The sequence below is a fragment of the Ranitomeya variabilis genome, chromosome 3, assembly GCF_051348905.1.
Source record: "Ranitomeya variabilis isolate aRanVar5 chromosome 3, aRanVar5.hap1, whole genome shotgun sequence".
In the NCBI taxonomy this organism is placed as follows: Eukaryota; Metazoa; Chordata; class Amphibia; order Anura; family Dendrobatidae; genus Ranitomeya; species Ranitomeya variabilis.
In genome coordinates, this window is record NC_135234.1 from 471,118,732 (window position 1) to 471,144,104 (window position 25,373).

Consider the following 25,373-nt stretch of genomic DNA (forward strand, 5'->3'; position numbering starts at 1 on the left):
GACAAATGGGGAGGACAGCTGCGATTGGGCTACCTCCCTGCAGAGCACAGATCCCGGTAGCCGGAAGACCGAGGTTGTGAGGGACTCCAAGACTTACAGCAGAAACTGGCAGGACAGCTGGACTCCACATAACCTGTCCGCCATAATACCCAGGAGACACAGTGGTGCATAGAGCCCGGGTGGTGATAGAGACTCTGTAAAAAGGCTCGAGCCACCTGTCATACGGGTTTGTGTCCCAACTTAAAGGAGGACAGAGAGAACTGTGAGGACCTTGATAGAAGCCACAGGCAGCAAGGGACTACATTAAAGCGCTAGTAGGAAGGATTTCAGCTCTACCTGGTAAAGGGGACTCTGAATTCGCTTCCAAGCCGGCCACACCCTGCCTGTACCTGTGATCTGGTGCCCTGGACTGTGGATACCTGAAGTCTCTAGTAAACCATGTAAAGCGACTGCAAACCTGTGTCCTCCGTTCTTTACTGCACAACTCACCATCCTCATCTACACACCGGGAGCCCTGGGGACCCAACTTCACCTGTGGGAAGTTATATCATCTTAGCTGCCATAACATCACCCCAGAGGACCCCTTTAAGCCAACTGACCGAATACCACAGGTGGCGCCACGAACACAAACTTTATTACAACTCCCTTAAAAGACCTTTGCCTTTTACTTGGACGCCCAGGGCCACGGACCGGGTCGCCGCCACCGTGACATCCCCTTTAAGTACCGGACTCGGTACCGAGTACCCCACGGCTCTGGCGGGCGACTCAGTATCAATTTGTTTTGTTTTCCTGTTTGTACCCAAAGGGCCGTGCTTATTTTAACTTCACCATAGTTTATGCGGCATATATAATAAACCAGTGAAGATCTTAAAGAGAAAGTGTTCCTGTGTCTACCTCTCAGTGAACACGTGTGCAGGGCCGGCGTCAGCACCCGGCGTACCCGGGCAAGTGCCGGGGCCCTGACAAGACAGGGGGGCCCACACACGCAGTCATAGATCCATCTGGCCGCTTTAACCCTTTCTACCCTTTCAATTTGCCCTGCCTGGCACAAGCATCTTCTCAGTCAGTGCAGGGCCAGGCACATAGGGGTTAAGGACACAGCCAGCGTGACATTGTGGGCGGAGAGTTCTCCTGCTCTGCTGCTCTCCTGGGGTGCAGTGCTGAACTAATCAGGCACAGGCAGATTCCGGACTGGAGGAGCTCCTACCGGCACCTGAGTGAGTGCCATACTATCGTTGTATGTTCTGACAGTCTGGGTGACCTGGGGCGGCCATGGGCTGGGCGGCTGCAGCTGACACATATATATATATACACTACAGCAGCCGCCCAGCCCAGGCCCCCAGCACAGCCTGTATAGATACAGTGTATATAATATATATACAGGACAGGTGCTGGGGGCCTGGGCTGGGCGGCTGTTGAAGTATATACACCACACAGTACCTCTCCCCTCTATATATACTCCGCACAGTACCTCTCCCCTGTATATATACACTGCACAGTACCTCTCCTCCTGTATATATACACTGCACAGTACCACTCCTCCTGTCCTGTATATATACACTGCACAGTACCACTCCTCCTGTCCTGTATATGTACACTGCACAGTACCACTCCTCCTGTCCTGTATATACACACTGCACAGTACCACTCCTCCTGTATATACACACTGCACAGTACCACTCCTCCTGTCCTGTATATACACACTGCACAGTACCACTCCTCCTGTATATACACACTGCACAGTACCACTCCTCCTGTCCTGTATATATACACTGCACAGTACCACTCCTCCTGTCCTGTATATGTACACTGCACAGTACCACTCCTCCTGTCCTGTATATACACACTGCACAGTACCACTCCTCCTGTATATACACACTGCACAGTACCACTCCTCCTGTATATACACACTGCACAGTACCACTCCTCCTGTCCTGTATATACACACTGCACAGTACCACTCCTCCTGTATATACACACTGCACAGTACCACTCCTCCTGTCCTGTATATATACACTGCACAGTACCACTCCTCCTGTCCTGTATATGTACACTGCACAGTACCACTCCTCCTGTCCTGTATATACACACTGCACAGTACCACTCCTCCTGTATATACACACTGCACAGTACCACTCCTCCTGTCCTGTATATATACACTGCACAGTACCACTCCTCCTGTATATATACACTGCACAGTACCACTCCTCCTGTATATATACACTGCACAGTACCACTCCTCCTGTATATATACACTGCACAGTACCACTCCTCCTGTCCTGTATATATATACCGCACAGTACCTCTCTCCTGTATATATATATACACTGCACAGTACCTCTCCCCTGTATATATATACACCGCACAGTACCTCTTCCCTGTATATAGACACCGCACAGTACCTCTCCCCTGTATATATACACTGCACAGTACCTCTCCCCTGTATATACACCACAGAGTACCTCTCCCCTGTATATATACACTGCACAGTACCACTCCCCTCTATATATACTCCGCACAGTACCACTCCCCTGTATATATACACTGCACAGTACCACTCCTCCTGTATATATACACTGCACAGTACCACTCCTCCTGTATATATATATACCGCACAGTACCTCTCCCCTGTATATATACACTGCACAGTACCTCTCCCCTGTATATATACACCGCACAGTACCTCTCCCCTGTATATATACACTGCACAGTACCTCTCCCCTGTATATATACACTGCACAGTACCACTCCCCTGTATATATACACTGCACAGTACCACTCCCCTCTATATATACTCCGCACAGTACCACTCCCCTGTATATATACACTGCACAGTACCACTCCCCTGTATATATACACTGCACAGTACCTCTCCCCTGTATATATACACCGCAGAGTACCTCTCCCCTGTATATATACACTGCACAGTACCACTCCCCTCTATATATACTCCGCACAGTACCACTCCCCTGTATATATACACTGCACAGTACCACTCCCCTGTATATATACACTGCACAGTACCACTGCTCCTCTATATATACACTGCACAGTACCACTCCTCCTGTCCTGTATATATATATATACACTGCAGAATTCTTATCACTCATGTAAGAAGTGAAATCTGGCATTGTACTCTACCTATATTTCTCTGCTGTATCTGGGCATCATGAATCGTGGTATGTGTTAAAGGGAGGGGGGGCCCACTGAGACTCTTTCGCCCGGGGCCCTCAAAAAAAAACCTGGAGCCGGCCCTGAGTGCAAGGTCCCAAGGGGTTGTGGAGGAGTTGCCAAAGGCCGCAGGTAAAGACTTGATCTGCAGGAGATGTCACTTCCTGCACACATGGCCGCTTGGTGTCCTATGTTCTCTGAACATATGGACTGGAGGCTAGGGAGGCAATATTCATACTATGCCTATCCCACCTGCAGAGTGGACTATTAGCCCAGAGAGGGGCCGCAGGCATGTCCCATGGCAATAAATGGGGTGCTGGTGTCAGATCTCTTAGACTCAGGGAGTTTGATGACCCTCGTAAGGGCCCTCCACCATTGATCCTAGGGAAACGTGGGCATCCGCTGTATCCACGGTGATGCCAAGGACTACCCTGTTGCCAGAGTAATGATAAAAACAAACCGTGGCACTGAGTCCTATGAGGTTGGGGTAGTAAAACACTTGCTACACGCAATGATAATCAGGCGGGACTTTAGCCTGCTCTGAGAATTGTGGGAAAAGGTGAAGGTGCCCACTAACTCAGACAGTCCACCAATGAAGAATCTCCATTGCAGTCGTAGGCGGATGAGTTTCCCCTGTGCTTCATTGCTGGCGACGAGGTCGAGACAGTGACCCATGAGGACGAGATTCCTGAGATGGGGGTTTCTGGAGGAAATTATGGGACTGCCCAAATGCAAGATCTTACGTTGAAAGGGGCTTTTGATATGGTGAATGTGATAAATGGGGTTTCTCAAGACCTGGGATCTGACACCAGGTTTCCATATTTTACTTTAAATAAGAAGCTGCTTTATCGGGTCACTAAACCAAGAGGGGAAGTGATAGAGCAGTTGTTTGTGCCGGGTACCTATAGGTGTAGGGTATTAGATCTGGCCCATTCTCTTGTCTTCATTGGGCATCTATGAGTAGAAAAAATGCAAGAGCAGATTCTTCAGAGGTTCTACTGGCCTAGGTGTCACCGGGACAGTGTTAATTTCTGGCGATCCTGACCTACCTGTCAGCTAACTGCTCCCATGCCCAGTTCTGCAGTCCCCTAGTGCCATTGCCCATAATTCGAAGTCCCATTTGACGGGATTACCATGAACCTTGTCAGGCCCTTAGTTAAGTCCGCCAGGAGTCACCAGTACATCCTGGTGGTAATGGACCATGCAACATGGTACCCAGAGGCGGTACCTCTGAGGAACTCCAAAAGGTAGCATGACATTGATGTGCTTTACTAAGCAAAGTGAAAACATGAAGAGAGCCATTATGTGTAACTCTATTATCACATTAGCGTCATTATTTCTGTTCATATTAGAGTATATCAGAGTAGGACATATATGGTTAATTTGCCTTGATATGAATTCTGATAAATAATGAAGGGTCCTATTGACCTAGAGTGGGTCTGTCTCATCTTCCTTGGGGCTTTTAGTATTTTAGCCATCAAGTAGGGTAGTTATGTAATGTCATTACAGCAATAGGCTGATATCAGAATATATTTTTGTCATCTTGCAATGATAGACGCATTGTAACTGCCAGGGTAGAAACAAGGTGCAGTAAGGAAAGAAAATTTTAAAGTTTATCAATTGATGTTTCCAATCCCATATATTTTCTCCATTCCAACTACAGCCATGTTTACACTGCATTTCTACATTATGTCCACGGATTTTGTCTGAATCCCAGAAAAATGTGATATAGACAGAAACCCCGAAAATTAACTCTGTTTGTATTATTTAGATGGGCACAAGAACATAATATACTCCAGTCTTGTGCAAGTCTGAAATGACAGACACATTTATAACAAAAACAGAAACTGAGTCCATTTGAACTCCGTTCAGGATGTAGAAGGCACTTGTGGGTTCCGTCTAAATCCCATTTCTCGGGAAATTCAGACATAAAACCCAGATGTAACGCAAAAATGCATTGTGAACAGGGTATATGCTTTTATAAACATCACAATGAATAAAAGAGAAAATATATACGGTATGTGATTAACTAAAAAGCAATAAAGTTTGTACATTAGCACAGTACTATTGTACACACTGTAATAAAATATACTTCTAAAATATAACGCCAGAAATCGTCTAGCTTATAAAGTTATATGAAGCTCTAACATTTGTAATTCGCATCATCTATCGTATGTAATCTGCTCAGGGATATCAAGGACAAACACGCCTGGGTCCCAGTAATAGGGAAAGGAAAAGCACACAATTTGCACATATTTCTTGAAGCATATATGTTATATTGTTGATTTGTTAGTCTTATGCTTTTGTCTATCTTTTCCATATTTCCTTTTTATATATCCTTTCCACATTCAGGACACAGAATGTCATCTCTTTCGGTAAGAAATCCACGACCCACCAAGGAAATAGCACACTTCTTACAATTAAAGCAATCACTGTGCCATTGACGTTCCTCAAATGATATGTATTTCGTTCCTCCAAGCCCTGGTATTTGAAAGAAATCACAAACATAAAACAATATTACAAAAACTAATACATAATATGCGAATAAGTACAGGAACATATTAATGTTCATATAGAGGACCAGAGATCTCCCAAGTATTGCAAAATGAACGACATACTGGGAATATCAATATATATAGCATGGAAGTAGCCTTATAGGATTCCTGTATATTCTTTGAAAGAAACCTGTCAAGTTATACATAGGTGTGATCTGCAGACAGCATGGTATAGAGAAGGAGAAGCTGAGTAGAAAGATAAATAGGTTTGTGGGAAAGAATCTACATTTTATTTATTGAAAACCCTGGTGTTTGCATGTACAGTGGATATAAAAAGTCTACACAGCCCTGTTAAAATGGCAGGTTTTCATCTTGTATAAAAATCAAACAAAAAATAATTTTTTTCAGGACTTTTTCCTCCTTTAATGTCATCTATAATCTGCACAAATCCATTGAGAAACAAACTGAAGCCATTTTGAAGGGAATATTTATAATAACAAACTAAAACAATGTGGTTGCATAAGTGTGAACCCCCTTTTATAACTGGGAATATGGTTGCGTTCACTATTAGCCAATCACGTTTAAACTCATGTTTAATAGTAGTCACTACGCAGCCACCGTCATTTGCAGGGATTCTGATTAATGGTTATATGGTCTGTAAACAGCATACAACACAGCAAAGGGATCTCATTGTTGAAAGTTATCAGTCACAAGAAGGGTACAACAACATTTCCAAGACATTAAATACATACTTGGTATACCACGGTACACTGTGAATACAGTCATCAAGAAGTGGCTTAAATTTGGTACAAAAGTTGCGTTACCTAAAACTGGATGTATCTCAAAAATGAATGAAAAGGCAAGAAGAAATTTGGTCCAAGAGGCTGCCAAAAGGTCTATTGCAAATTAAAGAATCTGCAGGAATGTGTGACAATTACTGGTTGTGAACTGCATTTTACAACAATCTCCCGTATTCTTCAGGTCTGGTGTGTGTGTTGTGGGATGGCAAGATGGAAGCCTTTTTATACAAAGAAAAACATCCAAGCCCAACTATATTTTGCCAAAACTTATATCTGCCAAAAGTATGTGAGAGAACTTGTTGTGACATGATGAGACTAAAATGTAATTTTTTGTCCATAATTCTAAAAGGTATATTTGGCACAAAGCCAACACTGTGCATCCCCAAAAGAAGCCCATCTCCCCAGTGAAGCATGGTGGAGGCAGAAATATGCTTTGGGGCTGTTTTTTTCGGCTGTCAATTTTACATCAAAACCTTCAGGCCTCTGCTGAAAAAACAGAACATGAAGAGGAATTTCACCTTTCAGCACGACAAAGACCCTAAGCATAACTCCAAATAAATGAAAGAATGGCTTTGTCAGAAGAAGATCAAAGTTTTGGAATGGCAAACGTTTTTAAATTATTCTTGGTATGGTTTTTATACATTACATTTTTACTCAACCCTGGCATTTTAACAGTGTTGAGTAGACTCCACTCTATATATGTTAAGTGGGTGGTTCCACTGGTGAGTAATAGCTATCTCTGGATGTACAGTCATGGAGGGAATAAGATCAAACCGTGAACAGGACCACCCACCGGCTCATGTGCATACAAACCTCTCATATTTCAAGAAATAAAATGTAGGTTTTAATGAAACTTTCCCATAAAAATGTATATAAATATAATAAGCTCCCTTCTGCTCTTGAATATCCTGCCTGCAGATTAGATACCATTTTCAACATGACAGCTTCCCTTTGAAGACCTTGTTTGTTGAAAACCTTATTTCCAATATCATTTTAGATTGGATTCATATTTGAAAGGAGACATTTCAGTCTAAACATTTTTTCTTTTTGCACATACCGTATTTTTCGGCCTATAAGACGCACCGTACTATAAGATGCACCCCAAATTTGGGGTGAAAAATGCAGAAAAAAAGATTTTTTATAAGATGGGGGTCCGTCTTATTGTCCGAATTTAAGATCTCTTACCTGAGGGCAGGCAGTGGCAGAGCAGGGTCACAGGAGGCATGGTGGTGGCAGAGGTGAGGTGATGCTGAGGTGCGGTGGGCGGAACGGCGTGCACCTGAGCAGGGTCCCATCCTGCTTAGGTGGGCGACGCCATGGCCTGGTGTCCATGGGGAGGTTGCTGTGGCGGTGGCAGACGTGCGGTCACTTCCTCAGGTGGCAGCGGCCAGGGTCCCTTCCACATTTGAGGTGACGCCACAGCAGTAGTGAAGGAGAGCAGCAGAGCTGGGTGGTTTTCCTGGTGGCGGCGGGCTTACCGGCATTGTGGCGGCGACAGAGGTGCGGGCATGATGTGGCACGGTGAGCTATATGGCGTGAGCAGGTCCCATCCATATTTGAGGTGAATCCGCGGCCCGGTATTGATGGAGAGCAGCAGCGCTGGTGAGTTACGGTATTTTCCGGTGGCGGCGGCCTTCTTGCTGAGGCCGCGCGTGCGCAGATTCACTACTCTGCGTCCCAGGGCTTCAGGAAAATGGCCGCCGCGATCTCCATCTGCGCACGCGCGGCCTCCCGCGGCCATTTTCCTGAAGCCCTGGGACGCAGAGTAGTGAATCTGCGCACGCGCGGCCTCAGCAAGATGGCCGCCGCCACCGGAAAATACCGTAACTCACCAGCGCTGCTGCTCTCCATCAATACCGGGCCGCGGATTCACCTCAAATATGGATGGGACCTGCTCACGCCATACAGCTCACCGTGCCACATCATGCCCGCACCTCTGTCGCCGCCACAATGCCGGTAAGCCTGCGTTCCGAATATAAGACGCACCCCCCCATTTTCCTCACAATTTTTTTGGGGAAAAAGTGCGTCTTATATGCCAAAAAATACGGTACTCCTTTTTTGGCTGGTGAATACTTCAAATCAGTATAATACTGATGTGGTGTAAGATTCTCAGTAGTACAAACTAACATCAGTCATCTCCTGTGAGTATTTTGTGTCATTATCAGGGAAGAGTGGACCCGTGGAAGTTAGGGTTCTGGTACACGATCCAAACTTAATTCCAAAGTTTGGTTCAGGTACCCAAACTTGAACCAGAACCTGAACCTCATACAAAAAAAGGGACCCGAACTTTTGAGCTGGAAAATTTTCTCTCTCTCTGCAATGGACTTCCCACGGAACGCTGAACATTTCACAAGTCTTCCGGGAGAAGTCCATGTTTAGGGTTTAACACCAGACACTAACTATCCGGTCCGAAGCCAGAACTTTTAAGTTGCGGTTCACTCATCTCTAGTCATTAAGAGCCGGTTCTGCACTAATATTGTTATAGATGTAACTATTGTAGAAAAAAATGTTACATGTTTGTCTATGGGACACATGCATGTCCACAACATCCCATTCTAGAGTTAATACTTTTCTTTCCAGGTGCTGCTAATATGTGATGGCATCTAATTAGTATGCTTTATGTGTTTTTATTGCAGTATTTTTTGTAAATTTCCAACTTTTTATTTGAGTCAGCCAAACTCGAAACGATTGATGTATATTGCTGTGGGAAAAGTTTAAGTTAAAACTTGCATGTTATTCATAGAAATCCTTGGTATATATATGAGTCCAGTGGGCGGTCCTATTCAGTGATTGACTGTCTTCCCTGTATGACTGAGCCTGCGGAGATTGTTGTCAATCACTACTAGGACCACCCACTGGACTCATACATACAAACAGCAGGGATTTATATGAATAAAATACAAGTCCAATAAACATATACAGTATATTACTCCCGTTAATATTCTGTATCATAATTAATTGTCTACATTTCATTCTTTTCAGTGCTTTTTAATTTTTTTAAAAAGGGTTTTAAAAGAATAGGTTAGATTAGGTTTGTTTGACACTTGTCGCTTTCCCATATCAGCTGTACTAATCTTGGTATGGAGTGGAATATCACAGCTCAACTCCCATTTAAGGCTACTACCAGGGCTGATCACAGCCCCACCAAAGATAGCTCGAGTTCTCTGAGCATGCTCGGGTGATCTCTGAGTATCTTGGGCGTGCTCGGAATGGTGATTAGTGAAGAGTGAGTATGCTCGTTGCTCGAGTTTTCTGAGTATGCTCGGGTGTTCTCCGAGTATCTTGGGCGTACTCGTAGATTATGCTTGAGTCCCCACAGCTGCATGATTTGCTGCTGCTAGACAACCTGAGCACATGCAGGGGTTGTCTGTTTGCTAGGGAATCCCCACATGTATTCAGGCTGTCTAGCAGCCACAAATCATGCAGTTGCGGGGTCTCAAACATAATTTACGAGCACGCCCAAGATACTCGGAGAACACCGGAGCATGCTCGGAAAACTAGAGCAACGAGAACACTCGCTCTTCACTAATCACCATTCATTCTAAAAGTAGTAGCCAACATTTTTAATGTCAGATATAATAATTACGCATATGTACCACTTATGGGACTGGTGCATCCAGCACATTTCTTGGCATACAAATTGCAGAAGCAATTCAGGCAGTAAGCAAACTCATCCCGAGAAGTGAATCTTTGCCCAGACAATGGTTTCTTGCAGCCCGTACAAATAAAACATTCCTTATGCCACGGCTGATCCCGATAGGTGACACCTCCTGTTGTGATGGCCTTGAATTAAAAAAAAGAGTTGATAACAGATCTTAGCCTTTGGAAATAAAAGTTTTACTAACCTTGAAGATATGAAATGCTTTAAAAACAAGATCTTAAACAGTAACTAAACATTAATAAATGTATTTATTTATTTAAGTCCACAATGTTATGAAACTTTGCAAAATAATTTATTAGGGGATTAGTCTACATTCCTGTGAGAGAATTGTATGTTGTGGCTTCCAAACCCCTTCTTTTCCCCAATCTGTTTGCGTGCCTTTCACTGCATTGATGTCAGAATGTAACCATTTGGAGTACAGATGCTGGCAGTGAAAGGGTCAATGCCGGTCTCATCCTCTGAGTGTTGTGCTTATCCAATCTCATGTAGCAGCTTGTCCCCAGATTTGTCCAGGACTTTTACATTAATGACCTATCCTAACCAATATCTGATCGATAGTGGTGCAGCACCCAGCTTATCATTTGTTCCCAATGAGCTCAGTTGCAAAGCTACCCAGGACAGCTCCGTCAACGGTATAGTGGCTGCGGCCGGGTACTGCACATCCGCCCCTATCCAAATCAATAGACTCCAGGAACAACTAAATGGCTGGGGTGCCAGGTGTCATACCTCACTGATCAGATATTGATGACCTATCCTAAGGGTAGACCATAAACCCCTTAAAGTCCAATGACGGACACAGTCCCTCATTGGACGCCTCCCCCTGTTTAGTGCGGGCTGCAGAGAAGAGCCCGCACCTTTTCCGGCACATGACAGCTGATCTGATCAGCTGACATGTGCCCAGAACTGCCGCAGGTGGAATCACAATTCACCCGCAGCTGTTAACATGTTCAATGCCACTGTCACACGCTGACAGCGGCATTTAACATGCACGTGCAGGTCGCTGATGGGTTGGCATGACAACCCGGGGTCAGCAGGAGACCCTTGTGGTTGCCGTTGTTGGATCCTTATGAGCGCCGCCTGGTGGTCGGTGCTCATAGCAAGTGAGCATATCATGACAACATTGTGCACTGTGATCACAGTGAAAAAAACTGATGAAACTTGGATCAAACTCTGGTGAAAATCAGTAATGAAACCCGGTCTGTTTTTCATGGACAGCAAAAAAAATGATGTCCGAACAAGGTCTAAGTGACACTATTTATTTCAGTTGCATGAATTCACAAAGTATTGTACGAAAACATCTCCGTTGATACTGTGCCAAGAAAATGAAATCGAATTAGTGAAGTGAATTTTTTTTTGCAAATCACAAACACGTACTCGTTCCAGTGCTCCAAAAGCTACTGAGCTATTTATTGCCTTGAAACGAGTCAACAGTCTCCATTTACATTACACAGCGCTCTAAAATGTAATTAGTTTTCTTTTGCTTCGCTACACGATTTCATACACCGTGAACGACACGTTAACTTTCTCAACCCAATCACGTTACACATTCATCGTGAATGATGGGTCGTTAGCATTATGATCAATTATTGGCCAGTGTAAATGCAGCTTTTGTGAGACGCACATGCCAAGCTGACTATTTCACTGCCATCACCTCTACTCCTGTACACCCAAGTAGACTAGGGAAAAGAATGGCTTTGGAAGCCATCGACATGCAAAATTCCATAACTTTCCAAGATGGCCAAAATTATGATTAACTACAATAAAAGTTTATCTACTCTTTATGTTGTCCTCTTCTATATAAAGCTCGTAAAAAATCTGTTGAGCTTTTACTAAGTCATATGTGTTTCGTTAAACGAGTGTTGACAACAAATGTTACAGCTCCCAGATGTTGTGTCCAAGAATTACTAGATTCCTGAATAGCAGATCTGTCTAGTTCGGCTGTGATTTATTCCCTGCTTTGCCATTCAGGAAATTGGGAAACCTGCATAACAATCCTAATGGCAACCATTACATCTCCCACAAAGCATTCCCAAGAATGGAAAAAATAGAAAACTTGGGAATATATGGAATTTTTATCAGCTTGATATTGAGTATACTAAAGTCCTGACTTGCTTGATATCTTTTTTAATGATATTTTAATATTTCTAATAAATCTTACATAATGATGGAGAACTGTGACTCTAGAGCCAAAAGTCGACCATCATACTTTCCTCATGTTCCATCTGAGTAACATTGCTAAAATTAAAGGGAACCTGTCATGTCCCCAAACATTATTATCCTGTAGATATAGGGTTAATGTACAGGTTAATAGCATTCTAAAGCACAGCAATAGGGAAATTAATGTGTTTGAAATGAATGAAGACTTCATTGATTCGAGATCTCGAACTGCGCATGTCCCATTTTTTGAAGACCAGCCGTGAAATCAAACTGCGCACGCGCCACTCACGCCCAAGTGAAATGTCGAATAGAAGGCAGATTACTGAATAAACGATGACCTGACATTGAAACCCTAGAGGCAGATGGAGGGGCGGAAGCAGGAGGAGAAGACCCTACCCACAGTCCCACCCTTGTGCACTGAAATATCATTAGAAGAAAACGTCAAATTCTGATAAAATAAGAACCACAAATCCTCTTGATTCACCAAAGGTATCAATTTAATCAGTTTAACCACACCATTATGACCATACATTTACTTTACATTGCTAAATCCTGCTGACACGTTCTCTTTAAGAGTTCGTTCACACTGCCGTATATTCTATCATGTGAAAAAATTGGGCTGATTATGGTAATGACAATGGGATAAAACTCAATCAGATTTTGATTCGAGTGTTCTCTGTGTGTGATCCAAATCTCTTGCCTGAAAGAATCATATCACAGGTGTGGAGCGCCCGCTAGGACCCTGGGGTACTAGGGCCAGGTCCGGTGGTCGTTAAAGGGGTAGTCACGGCGGGAGCGACCCAGTCCGTGACCCTGGGCGTCCAAGTTAAAGAGAAGGACTTTAAAAGGGGTTGTGGAATAAAGAATGTTCATGACGCCACCTGTGGTATTCGATCAGGGATGACCGACGCTGCTTAAAGGGGTCCACTGGGGTGATGGTACTGCAGCAGGGATGGTATGGCTTCCCACAGGTGAAGCTTAGTCCCAAGGGCTCCCGGTGTAGTAGGTAAAGATGGTAGATGGCGAAGTGCACAAAAGAATGAGAGGACACAAGGTTGCTGTCTCTTTACCTTTTACTGGTATGATGCAGCCACAGTCCAGGGTACGGATCACAGGTACTGGTGAGGTCCGGCCAGCTTGGAAGCGATTCGGAATCCCCCTAGCCAGGTGGGGTTGGAAGCCTTCCTTACTGCGCTGTGTTGTAGTCCCTTGCTGCCTAAGGCTTCACACAAGGTCCTCCCTCTCTCTTTCTCCCTTTGAGTAGGACACTACCTGCATGGCAGGCAACTCGACACTTTTTACAGATGTCTCTGGTTGCGACTCCGGGCTCTATATGCTGCTGTGCCTTCAGGTGTTAATGGTGGACAGGCGACTTAAAATCTCCTGCCCACCGGTTTCTGCTGTGGGGCATACAGTTACCCCCATAACCTTGGACTTCCGGCCTCCGATATTCTTGCACTTCAGTGTGGAGGGAGCTCAGTCGCAGCTCCCCTCCAGCTCTTTCCTCTCCTTCACCTCTTCTCCCCTATCAGTCTCCTACAGCCTGTTCTGTTTCTCCTCTTTCCAGGAGCTGCAGAACCACTTGTCTACACTGCCCCAGCTTTCCACTCCTCAGGCTCTCTCTCTGTCTGACTCCTCTCTCTCCTCTATCCCTCTGACAGACTGCCTAACTCCTCCCCCATGCCAGAATATATAGGGAAGTTCCCCTGAATCCGGGTCTCGAGCTCCCTCTTTTGGCCTGGAGTCAGAACAGTGTTGCATGTACTTGTTACCTGTTAAAGGGATCCTTCCTCGCTTCCAAGCATGGCATCACCCTCCCCGAAAGGAAAGCAATGCCACTGTAACAACCGGTTACCTGGGGTGTTACAGGTGCGGAGAAGATGGAGAACATAATTTCTCCATCGTCTCCATTGTCTCTGTGCACTTACATCGGATTTCACTCAGAAGACATCCGAGTGCAGTCTAATGATTTACAAGTACCCTTAGGGTAAGTTCACACAGGGCGTTTTTGCTGCCTTTTTTTGCTGCCTTTTTTAATGCTAATTTTCAGCTGCTTTTACAGTACCAGCAAAGCCTATAAGATTTAAAAAATCTCATGCACACACATTGGGTTTTTGTTTGGTCAGTGTTTTGTGCTTTGCAGCGTATTTTTTTACATAGGGCATGTCACTTTCAGCGTTTTTTCAGCGTTTTTCACCCATTGACTTGAATGGGTGGTGAAAAAACGCTGCAAATACGCTAGGTTGACTTTTCTTGCAGAAAATTTGCTGCAGAGAAGTCAAGGAGAGCCGGATGTGACATCATCACACCCGGCTCTGCTACATCTAGATGACAGGCTGCATGATGTGTTCATGCAGCCTGTCATCCAGCAGCAGACCCCCCCGCCCGACATTAGTGTTTGCCATGCTGTCATATGCATGACAGCGCCGCAAACACCGCTTCTGATCGGTGGGGTAATCATCCGCGCCGGTCAGAGAGCCGCGACTCCCCGCTGTCAGAAGACAGCGGGAGCACTCAGCTGTGATCGGAGGTGTAAACTTCACCTCCGATCACTGGTGTCACATGATAGGACTACTGCCCCCATCATCAGACACCTACTGCCGCTAATTACAGTGAGCGCAGGAGCTGCAGATGGGAGTATTCATCTGTCGCTCCTGCGCTATAAATAAATATATTTTTTTTAAAAAACGGTGTAGGTACACCCCTAATTTTGATAACCAGCCAGACAAAACTCACAGCTGGGAGCCTGAGCGCCTGAGCCAGACAGCCTATGCTGGCGGATGGTGTCCTGACAGGCTCCAGTCAGCGCATGCAGCAGACGCATCCTCAGTGAGCCGGCTGTGTGCTCAGTCACTGCATCAGCCATAGTATCAGCACAGCAGCCGCTCACTGAGGATGCTGCTATGTCATGACCCCTGTCTATGTGTCAGCTATAGATCCTGATAAGAGCACAGCGCGGTCTGTGCTGGTGACCCCCTCCCCCTCTCACCTCCTGCAGAGAAGGATAATGCTGGCTGTGCCCAATCTGCCCCCAATCTTCCCCCTGACAGAACACAGCAGCCCCCTATCAAGATTCACACAAGTGTCACTTATCCTCCAAACTTCTCTGAAAATCTTCAGTCTTCAGAACTGAGCTGTTGTGTCCTGTCAGAGGGCAGATTGGGCACAGCAGCCTTATCCTTCTCTCGAGGGGGCAGGGCAGTGGCGTAGGAAGGGGGGTGCGGGGGGGGCGGGCCGCCCCGGGCGGCACAATGCGGGGGGCGGCACAATGCGGGGGTGAGTCAGTGGCGTATCTAGGGGGGAGCAGCCGGCAGGGGGGCGCAGTCGGGCCGCCTAAAGCGGCGGTCCGCAGTGTCTCCCCCGGCGGCTGCATTCTGTCACCCCCCGCGCTGGGAGTCAGCTGTTCTCTGTGCCGACTGTCAAGCTGACAGCCGGCACAGAGAAGCTGCAGCGCGCCGGCTCCCAGTGTTCAATTGTACTCGTATCTGTGATGCGAGTACAATTGAAGCTCTGACTGCCGGGTCAGAGCGAGGCCAGCAGCGTGATCAGGTCATGTGATCACGCTGCTGACGTCACTCACCTGCGCGGCAGAGCAGGAGATGCAGAGCGGTGGTAAGTGCTCCAGTGGAGCTGAAGACACCGAAAGTGCAGGGGGGGAATTTACTGTGTGGGGATGGGGGCATATATTGTGGGGGGAATTTACTGTGTGGGGAAGGGGGGCATATATTGTGGGGGGGATTTACTGTGAGTGGGGATGGGGGCATTTATTGTGGGGGGGATTTACTGTGAGTGGGGATGGGGGCATTTATTGTGGGGGGGATTTACTGTGAGTGGGGATGGGGGCATTTATTGTGGGGGGGATTTACTGTGAGTGGGGATGGGGGCATTTATTGTGGGGGGGATTTACTGTGAGTGGGGATGGGGGTATTTATTGTGGGGGGGATTTACTGTGAGTGGGGATGGGGGCATTTATTGTGGGGGGGATTTACTGTGAGTGGGGATGGGGGCATTTATTGTGGGGGGGATTTACTGTGAGTGGGGATGGGGGCATTTATTGTGGGGGGGATTTACTGTGAGTGGAGCTGAAGACACCGAAGGTGCAGGGGGGGATTTACTGTGAGTGGGCATGGGGGAAAATATTGTGGGGGGGATTTAATGTGAGTGGGGATGGGGGGCATATATTCTGGGGGGGATTTACTGTGAGTGGGGATGGGGGGGGATTTCATGTGAGTGGGGATAGTGGGATATATTATTGGATTGGGGATATTTAATATGAGTGGAGATGGGGGGATTTATTGTGGGGGGAGATTTAATGTGAGTGGAGATGGGGTATTTATTGTGTGTGGGGGGAGATTTGTCATGGGGATGGGGGGATTTAATGTGTGGGGGAGATCTGAGGACACAAAATGAAAAGCAAAGGGGGAGATGGGGGGGCATATATGAGGAAACAGTATGGGGGATGGGTGCAGACAGCTTGGGGTCAAACGGGGGAATGTATGCGGACACAGTATGAGTAGCGATGTGAAAAACGTATGTGGACAGAGTACGGGGAGTGAGGGTGTTGGGATGTGTGCATGCGTAGCATGGGGGACAGTGTAAGGGCACAGCCAGGAGGGGACAGTATACAAAGGAGGGGGAGTGTGATGAGAGAGTACAGTATAAATACTGGGCCCAATAGGGGGGACACAGTGTGAGAGGTCAGTGTGAAGAGGGGTCCGGTATAGAAAGGAGAGGTCAGTGTGAAGAGCATGTACCATAAGACGGACAGTGTGGGGGTCATATTTTGTGCAGACAATATAGTGCGGGGAAATTTTTTATTCCGGAGCATTGTAATGACACTTGTATCTTTAAGGGCGTCATGTGGAGACTTTCTGCAAAAGAGCGGAGAAGATGGAAGTCTGCAGAGACGGCTGTGGATGAGAAAACTCATCATGGGGTCTGGACAAGATGAAGAAAAGAAGAATGGCTCCAGAGGCGACGTCATCTATAAGGTACCTGGATGTAAATGTTATTTGTGATACTGACTAACTCTCATGTTTTTATTTATGTTAGGAGCATTAAAGGGGATGTCCAGGTTTGTAATGAGTCTGCAGTCATTCTTTGTGACTGCAGACTTCTGAGTTCTCACAGTGCACCCTGCACACTGTCAGGATTCTCTGGTGCTGGCGATTTACATACATGCGGTCACGTGCTGACTAGACATGTGTGGCCTCACTCTATGAAAATGAACTGAGCGAGGCCAGGCACGTCTAGTCGGAATGTGGTCGGAAGTATACAAATCGCATGCTTGTGCTGACATGACTGTCCACCGGCAAGGGAGAATCCTAAAAGTGTGCAATGCATTAGTTGTGAGAATTCAGAAGCTGCGATGTCAGGATTCACCTCTGCAGGTTCCAGTCGTCGACACATGGACACGTCACTCATATGCGATTTTCATACTCATGGTCCTGTAACAACGAGCTTCTCTTCTGCTTCTCTCAGTTTTTCACTGAACATTGGGAGCTTAAGGGAGAGGAGCTCGTGGGCACATGACTGAGTGTGAAAATCGCATACGTTCTAGGGGGGGGGGGGGCGCCAAACTCGGGAACAGCCCCGGGCGGCAAAAGCTCTAGCTACGCCCCTGGGGCAGGGGGTCACCAGGACACTGTGCTCATCAGGATTTATAGCTGAGAAATAGATTCACCTTCCAGAGATGTCATGTAACATAAAAACACACTATATATGCATAGTGTACACATGTCACAAGCACAATATATGTACAGTGCCTTGCGAAAGTATTCAGCTCCCTGGAACTTTTCAACCTTTTCCCACATATCATGCTTCAAACATAAAGATACCAAATGTAAATTTTTGGTGAAGAATCAACAAGTGGAACACAATTGTGAGGTTGAACGAAATTTATTGGTTATTTTAAATTTTTGTGGAAATTCAAAAACTGAAAAGTGGGGCGTGCAATATTATTCAGCCCCTTTACTTTCAGTGCAACAAACTCCCTCCAGAAGTTCATTGTGGATCTCTGAATGATCCAATGTTGTCCTAAATGCCTAATGATGATAAATATAATCCACCTGTGTGTAATCAAGTCTCCGTATAAATGCACCTGCTCTGTGATAGTCTCAGGGTTCTGTTTGAACCACAGAGAGCATCATGAAGCCCAAGGAACACAACAGGCAGGTCCGTGATACTGTTGTGGAGAACTTTAAAGGCGGATTTGGATACAAAATGATTTCCAAAACTTTAAACATTCCAAGGAGCACTGCGCAAGCGATCATATTGAATTGGAAGGAGTATCATACCACTGCAAATCTACCAAGACCCGGCCGTCCCTCTAAACTTTCATCTCAAACAAGGAGAAGACTGATCAGAGATGAAGCCAAGAGGCCCATGATCACTCTGGATGAACTGCAGAGATCTACAGCTGAGGTGGGACAGTCTGTCCATAGGACAACAATCAGTCGTACACTGCACAAATCTGGCCTTTATGGAAGAGTGGCAAGAAGAAAGCCATTTCTCAAAGATATCCATAAAAAATATTGTTTAAAGTTTGCAACAAGCCACCTGGGAGACACACCAAACATGTGGAAGATGGTGCTCTGGTCAGATAAAACCAAAATCGAACTTTTTGGCAACAATGCCAAACGATACGTTTGGCACAAAAGGCAACACAGCTCATCACCCTGAACACACCATCCCCACAGTCAAACATGGTGGTGGCAGCATCATGGTTTGGGCCTGCTTTTATTCAGCAGGGACAGGGAAGATGGTTAAAATTGATGGGAAGATGGATGGAGCCAAATACAGGACCATTCTTGGAGAATACCTGTTGGAGTCTGCAAAAGACCTGAGACTGGGACAGAGATTTGTCTTCCAACAAGACAATGATCCCAAACAGAAAGCAAAATCTACAATGGAATGGTTCACACATAAACATATCCAGGTGTTAGAATGGCCAAGTCAAAGTCCAGACCTCAATCCATTCGAGAATCTGTGGAAAACTGCTGTTCACAAACGATCTCCATCAAACCTCACTGAGCTCGGGCTGTTTGCCAAGAAAGAATGGGCAAAAATTTCAGTCTCTGGATGTACAAAACTGACAAAGACATACCCCAAGCGACTTGCAGCTGTAATCGCAGCAAAAGGTGGCGCAACAAAGTATTAAGTTAAAGGGGTCGAACAATATTGCACGCCCCACTTTTCAGTTTTTGAATTTCAACAAAAATTTAAAATAACCAATAAATTTAGTTCAACCTCACAATTGTGTTCCACTTGTTGATTCTGCACCAAAAATTTACATTTGGTATCTTAATGTTTGAAGCATGATATGTGGGAAAAGGTTGAAATGTTCCAGGGAGCCGAATACTTTCGCAAGGCACTGTATATGAAAGGATTTGACAGTATTGCAAAAAAAAAACGTAATTGATGCTGGACTCCAGCATTAGAGGCTAATAGGAGAAGATCTGCAGGGGGAATAAAGAGTCTTACCTCGCTTACACCAGTGTATAACATGGCTGAGTGCTATGTGATGTTTTATCAGACAGCACTCATCCCAATGTTATACTATGGGGCAGCGCAGACATGTGATTTTTTTCAACAGACTGAATTGATCTGTGGAAAAATAATCTGCAGTATGCTGTGACTTGAGTGACTCTGAAATTTGGATCACATGCACCCACTCAAGTCCATGATTGTGTGTGAAACATCGGACTGCACTCAGCTGTCATCTGAGTGCAGTCCAATATTCACGGCCTCAAACAATGGAGAAATTGAGTTCTCTGTCTTCTCAATGTGCTCCAATTCTTTCATCCAGGAGAATCAGATCACACTAAGATGACACTTGGATGAGAGTTTAAGTCGAGTGTCAGTAGCATAATTGAGCTCTGCTCACCGGGCCCCAGCAGCAGGATTCGGCTGGTGCAGTAACTGAACCTGCGTTTGAGATGTAGGTTCAGTTAAAAACTATTGCCATGTGACATGGTGCAGGATGGGGCAGGAGGGAGACACATGGTACAGGATGGAGACATGGGGCAAAATACAGACAGATGGTGCAGGATCATGGGCAGGATGGAGACATGGTGCAGGATGGAGATGTGGCGCCCCTGAGGGTCCAGTCGCCACAGAGGTACTGCACCTCAACCAGAGGTGTGGTACTCCGCTCTCGGGTAAGGAGGGGACACTACCCAGTACCCACACACTAGCATCCAACACTAGACCTCTCCAGGCCAGGGAGGGACTAGGTAGAAGGTGTGGGTGGGGAGAGTGTCAGTTGTGAGGAGTTGTTATGGGAACAAGAGGGAGGAGTTAGTCAGTGAGTAGGGGAGTTGGAGCTGAGGACTTGAGCAGGGACGAGCTCATCCCAGCACCAGAGAACAGAGAGAAAACAAGGAGGACAGAGAGAAGTTCCAGAGAGTGAGAGAGGAAGAAGGGGTCCTAGGGGCATGGGTAGTTAGGAATCCACCAGTGGGGCCCGAATCCACGCCGACCGTAGTTGGGTGGAGGAATCAGGTCGCAGTGGGGGAACCGGCCTCCAGACTAGTGGAGAACTACAAGGCTCAGCTAGCAAGCCGGAGGTTGTGGTAACTGTACGTGCCACAGCCACCGCTAAACACATTCGCCGAAAAGGCGGCCACATAGGATCAAGGGGACCAGGAGGACATCGCCCAACAAGGTCCGAGGCTGCTGGCTTGGGACACTGTGTGTGAAGGCGCAGGGCAGGAGAGGCAGGAGCCAGTGCAGTGAGATGGCCAGGAAAGGAACATATGAAGGGGTTCCTGGCAAAGTGTGCTCCAAATTACCTGAGAGCTGGCTGGACCCCAAACCCAGAGGACACAGCACCAGGCTGGGAACTGCCTATAAGAACTGTGAGTAAAGTGTGGAAACTGCACCCTGCTGTGTCCTCTGACTTATTGCTGCACCACCTGCCCTGCACTACAACCACTACCATCACATTTAACACCATAACTGCCTTGGTGCTTAGCTCTACCAGTGGAGAGCTGAACCAACTCTGCTGCGTCACCAACTGCCCCAGTGGACCTGAACAGTAGCGTCGGCCATCCATTGCCAAACACCACAGGTGGCGTCACGAACATTCACCCCATAAACTTTATTCCCCTTTAATTTCATTTGACTTTTATTTTATGCCCAGGGCCACAGACCGGGTCATGGCTGCTGTGACCACCTCCTTAAGAACCGTCGGACCCGGCCCAAGTACCCCACAGCCCTGGCGGGCGCTCCAGAGACATGGGGCAGGATCATGGGGCAGGATGGAGACAGATAGGGAGGGATGGAGACAGAAAGGGAGGTATGGGGCACGAACATGGGGCAGGATGGAGACACATGGTGCAGGATTATGGCAGGATGGAGACAGATGGGGTAGGATCATGGCACAGATGAGGCAGGATCATGGGACAGATGGGGCAGGATCATGGGACAGATGGGGCAGGATCATGGGACAGGTGGGGCAGGATCATGGGACAGGTGGGGCAGGATGGAGACAGATGGGGCAGAATGGAGACAGATGGGGCAGAATGGAGTGATCATATGGGACAGGATGGGGAGATCACTTGAGGAGAATGGATACTCATGAGGGCAGGATGAGAGAACATATGGATGAAGCTAGGAATGAGACACAAGGGGACCAGATGGGGGGATTATTACCTTAGAGGCTAATTAAGGGATATTATTACTGCAGTCATATATTTTATTTTTTGAGGATACTGTTTTCAATGAGGGGGGGTCCTGTTATTGTGCAGAGCGACACTGTTGCCTTTTTTTCTTCATCTGGTGTAGTGTAGAAGTTGGCAAAAAATAAATAATATGCTCTGCAAGCGGTGCTCTAGATAACTGTGTTATTTCCGGCAGAGACGAGCCCTGGCTGGAAGAAGTGATGGTGGTCTATGATGGATGAAGATGAAGGACTTCACCTAGAGACGTCACTGGTGAGTTAGTATGTTACCTGTACACTGACACTAGACACTGTATACTATATACAGAGGTCCTGTGTACAATGTCACCAGTGATCACTGTATTACCTTTACACTGACACTGTATACAGAGCTTCTATGTATAATGTCACCAGTGATCACTGTATTACCTTTACACTGACACTGTATACAGAGCTTCTATGTATAATGTCACCAGTGATCACTGTATTACTTTTACAATCACACTATATACAGAGCTCCTGTGTATAATGTCACCAGTGATCACTGTATTACCTTTACACTGACACTGTATACAGAGCTTCTATGTATAATGTCACCAGTGATCACTGTATTACCTTTACACTGACACTGTATACAGAGCTTCTATGTATAATGTCACCAGTGATCACTGTATTACTTTTACAATCACACTATATACAGAGCTCCTGTGTATAATGTCACCAGTGATCACTGTATTACCTGTACACTGACACTGTATACAGAGCTCCTGTGTATAATGTCACTAGTGATCACTGTATTACCTATGCACTGACACTATATACAGAGCTCCTGTGTATAATGTCACTGGTGATCGCTGTATTACCTGTACACTGACACTATATACAGAGCTCCTGTGTATAATGTCACTGGTGATCACTGTATTACCTGTACACTGACACTATATACAGAGCTCCCGTGTATAATGTCACTGGTGATCACTGTATTACCTGTACACTGACACTATATACAGAACTCCTGTGTATAATGCCACTGGTGATCACTGTATTACCTGTACATGGTAATATGCTGTGTGTTCATGGTGCCGTGGTATTTGCCCTTGTATCTGGTATTATTAGTCATTTTAAACATTGAAAAGTAAATAAAAATATACCTAAATTGTATTGGATATTTTAACAAATTATTAATAGGATAGAGTAGAGTAGGGCTCGGCCAAAAGATTTGACTTTGTCATGGTGGTGGATTAAAAAAGGTTTTGGCCAAAACAAAAGCTCCTGGCTATGTATGTGATCTGGTTATGGGAACTGTTAAAGGTAACCTGTCACCCCGTTTTTTCGGTATGAGATAAAAATACTGTTAAATAGGGCCTGAGCTGTGCATTACAATAGTGTAGTTTGTGGACCCCGATTCCCCACCTATGCTGCCGAAATACGTTACCGAAGTAGTTGTTTTCGCCTGTCAATCAGGCTGGTCAGGTCAAAAGGGCGTGGTGTCCTCCCCCAGATCTTGCGTAGTGTTCCGTTGGTGGCGTAGTGGTGTGCGCATGCCCAAGGTCCCGAATCCTCTGCCAGGGGTGTGAAAACAACAGCGATGTCCGTTATTCCATTGGTGGTCGGTGGGCGCGGCCATCTTGCTTTGGCCGCAGAATCGGCGCTCTGCTGGCCGCGGCTTCAGGAAAATGGCCGCGGGCATCCGCGCGTGCGCAGATGGCTATCGCGGCGGCCATTTTCGTGAAGCCGAGATGCGAATTCTGCTTCACGAAAATGGCCGCCGCGATAGCCATCTGCGCACGCGCGGATGCCCGCGGCCATTTTCCTGAAGCCGCGGCCAGCAGAGCGCCGATTCTGCGGCCAAAGCAAGATGGCCGCGCCCACCGACCACCAATGGAATAACGGACATCGCTGTTGTTTTCACACCCCTGGCAGAGGATTCGGGACCTTGGGCATGCGCACACCACTACGCCACCAACGGAAAACTACGCAAGATCTGGGGGAGGACACCACACCCTTTTGACCTGACCAGCCTGATTGACAGGCGAAAACGACTACTTCGGTAACGTATTTCGGCAGCATAGGTGGGGAATCGGGGTCCACAAAATACACTATTGTAATGCACAGCTCAGGCCCTATTTAACGGTATTTTTATCTCATACCGAAAAAACGGGGTGACAGGTTCCCTTTAATGTGTGATTGGTGAGGACGTGGTGCACAAATGGAGTTTTTTCCAAGAGAGGGCGGTGGGACTGTGGACAGTTTGAGGGGGAGAGGCAGGGCTGGGATGGAGCCTAGGCGGAGTCTCAATGGGCCCCAAAAAATTTTCCAGTATGGGGTCCTGAAATTCCTAGTGGCAGCCCTGTCAGTATGAGAAAAAAATTGCATTTGACACTGCCCCATAGTATGACATTGGGCTGAGTGATATCCAATAAAACTTTAGATCGCTCTCGGCTGTGTTATACACTAGTGTGAGCGAGACCTTATGGAGACACAGTTTATTACTTTTTACTAATAAATTCCTATATAGTGAAAAGACACACATGTTGTGGGGATCTTGATCACCTACTTTTTTACACTGGACGCAGTGCATTGCAAACTGCTTTTCATAACATGGCACACAAAAGTTTTGGTTTTCTTTGGGGATGAAGCTTTTTGTTCCAATTGGCTGCTGGCATCGGGCACAAATAAAACAAGTCTCATGCCAGCTGTTCCCCTTGTATTCCATCTTGCGTGTTCCTGCATGGCAATAACAAATTTTTAGATCCTTACCACAAGGAACATAACTATTAAATTAGGCCAGAGAGAAACAAAATGTGCAAAAAATACACATGAAGACACACAAACAAATCTAATATTTTTTTATTATTCTTGATAAAATATACTCAATACTACATTATAAAATGGTGTTAAAAGACAAGGTGGTTAATGCAGATATAAATATTAGCGATTAATATTTGCAGTAGTGAAAATTTAAAAAAAAATACAGAAATGGTGAACAAAATTCCGTTTTCTTTCCATCCTCTTACAAATCCCCAATAATGAACTTACCTGGCATAATTGTTTTCTTGCATTCATTGCACTTGGAAGAATATTCATTAGAGTAACATTCCGTACAAATGAGATGCTCATCCTTTGCAGCAAATGGTTTATCCACCAATGAGCGCTTGCACTGGAAGCAGTGAAAACAGGCTTCATGCCAGTGGCGATCCTTATATGAAAGATCCTGAAACATTAGCAGGCCATACATTGGTTAGTATACGACTTTGGACTTTGGCGTTTATCCCATATCACTGGTTGCTGGGGGTCTAACCCCTGGGATCTTCACTAACCGCAGGAATGGGGCTCTGGAGAACTCAGTTTGAATGAAGTTTGATCATGCACACTTTCACTCTTCGGTATGGGACTGCAGCAGAAAGCCAAGAACATTTGGTAATCTC

At 46.0% G+C, this 25,373-nt stretch overlaps 1 protein-coding gene across 3 annotated transcripts in view; it reads right to left on the minus strand.

Annotated features, from left to right (window-relative positions):
* Positions 1-3,241: 3,241 nt before the first annotated feature.
* The window catches only part of FHL2 (four and a half LIM domains 2), a 198,144-nt gene continuing 176,012 nt past the window's right edge, over positions 3,242-25,373 (minus strand). For 2 of the 3 annotated variants that reach the window (XM_077296673.1, XM_077296672.1), the window contains exons 3-6: positions 24,985-25,159; positions 24,503-24,672; positions 10,063-10,249; positions 3,242-5,652 (exon numbers count right to left, since the gene is read on the minus strand). In XM_077296673.1, the coding sequence (XP_077152788.1) occupies positions 5,501-5,652; positions 10,063-10,249; positions 24,503-24,672; positions 24,985-25,159 (684 nt within the window). In that variant the 3' untranslated portion in view covers positions 3,242-5,500. The remainder of the gene's footprint in view (positions 5,653-10,062; positions 10,250-24,502; positions 24,673-24,984; positions 25,160-25,373) is intronic. The other variant, XM_077296671.1, reaches the window with a different exon arrangement.